This window comes from Malurus melanocephalus, unplaced genomic scaffold, assembly GCF_030028575.1.
Source record: "Malurus melanocephalus ecotype Western Australia unplaced genomic scaffold, MMel_1.1 scaffold_1670, whole genome shotgun sequence".
Taxonomy (NCBI): domain Eukaryota; kingdom Metazoa; phylum Chordata; class Aves; order Passeriformes; family Maluridae; genus Malurus; species Malurus melanocephalus.
Window position 1 is genome coordinate 1 of NW_026624902.1, and position 1,749 is coordinate 1,749.

The 1,749-nt window shown below is 59.4% G+C and overlaps 1 protein-coding gene across 1 annotated transcript; it reads left to right on the forward strand.

Moving 5' to 3' along the window:
* Positions 1-441: 441 nt before the first annotated feature.
* Positions 442-1,419, forward strand: LOC130587237 (peflin-like). The gene is made up of 2 exons (XM_057388206.1): positions 442-832; positions 1,249-1,419. The coding sequence occupies exons 1-2, from the start codon at positions 658-660 to the stop codon at positions 1,398-1,400; spliced, it is 327 nt and encodes a 108-aa protein (XP_057244189.1). The 5' UTR covers positions 442-657; the 3' UTR covers positions 1,401-1,419.
* Positions 1,420-1,749: the final 330 nt, after the last annotated feature.

Genomic DNA, 1,749 nt, shown 5'->3' on the forward strand with positions numbered 1-1,749 from the left:
GTCCCCCGGTGCTGCCGGGTTTGTGGGGCAGCACCTTGGGGTTCCCTGTCCCTCCCAGAGCTGCWCCGGGCTCTGATTCACCGCCCGTGCCCAGCTCGGGCCGCTCCGAGCCGATCCCAACCCTCCCTGCCCCATTTTCCAGGGATTTTACGGGGTTGTAAAACCGGCTGGGAGCAGAAGCTCTGCCCGTCCCTGTTTTTGGAGGGTTTTCCGGGGCTGTAAAAGCCGCTGGAAGCAGAAGCTCTGCCCGTGCCTATTTTCCGAGGATTTTCCGGGGCTTTAAAACCCTCTGGGAGCAGAAGCACTGCCCATCCCTGTTTTTGGAGGATTTTCCAGAGTTGTAAAACCTTCTGGGAGCAGAAGCTCTGCCCGGTCCCTGTTTTTCGGGAATTTTTCGGGGTTGTGAAGCCCGCTGGGAGCCGAATCTCTGCCCGCCCCTGTTTTAGTGGAATTTTCCGGGGCTGTAAAACCCGCTGGGAGCAGAAGCTCTGCCCGTCCCTGTTTTTCGGGCGATTTTCCGGGGCTATAAAACCCTCTGGGAGCCGAATCTCTGCCCGTCCCTGTTTTTGGGGGATTTTACTGGAGCAAAAGCTCTGCCCGGCCCCGTGAGGGGACAGCCCAGCCCTTGACCTGTCCGAKCAGGGGGTGACAGCACCGATGGCCTCTCCCCGCGCAGGGAATGYCCCTCCGGGCGTGGACCCCGAGGCGCTTTCCTGGTTCCAGACGGTGGACRCGGATCGCAGCGGATTCATCTCCGTCAAGGAGCTGAAGCAGGCGTTGGTCAACAATAATTGGTCCTCGTTCAACGATGAGACCTGCYTGCTGATGATCAGTGAGTTTGGGATCTCCCGCCCCTCCCGTCGTGGTTTTATGGGGTTTATTTGGGTTTGGGGTGAAGCCAAATCCCGGAGCATTCCCCTTTTCCGCGGTGGAGCCAGAGCTGGGCGAAGCTCGCAGCTCCCGGTGGTGAAAATCCCAAAATCCTGCTTGGRAAAGGAAATCCCCAATCTGTGCAAGCCCCAGACCCCACAAAGACAGGCAGGGGGAAGAAGGGAGACCCCAAAAAACGCCGCGACTGACCCCGAGCTCAGCTTTCCGTGCTGTTTCTTACCACCCTCGGGGGTCGAACGCTCCCATTCGTGGTGAGGGGGGAATTTTGGGATCAGAGCAGGATTCCAGGGAGCCGTGGCGCGGATCCTGAGCTCCGTGGGAGTTCCTGCAGCCTTCCCTGCCCTRTTCCCTGCCCAGACATGTTCGACAAGACGCGCTCGGGGCGCATTGATGTCTACGGCTTCTCGGCCCTGCTGCGCTTCATCCAGCAGTGGAGAAATCTYTTCCAGCAGTACGACAGGGATCAGTCCGGCTCCATCAGCTTCGGAGAGCTCCAGCAAGGTGGGTGACGGGCAGAGGGGCCGGCCTGGCCTGTCCCGAGCTCCACACGGCTCTGTTCCCAGCTGGAAATTGGGATTCCAAACGGGAGGGGTGTCTGTTGATGGGCTGGGGGGGTCTGAGCGCCAAATTTGGGTAAATCAGGATGGCATGGAGGGAAGGGAGCTGCACAAATTTCCTTCAGGAATCACGGAATTCTCCCTCAGTGATGGGTGGCTGGGTGTGGGTTTTTGGGAGGAGGTCCTGGGCGTGTGTGAAGGGAAAAAAAAACCGCCTGGAATTTGTGTTTTGATCCYTCTGGAGAGCCCGGCCCGTGGCACACCCTGGGTGGGAAATGTGGGAAGGGTGGGGGGAGTGGGA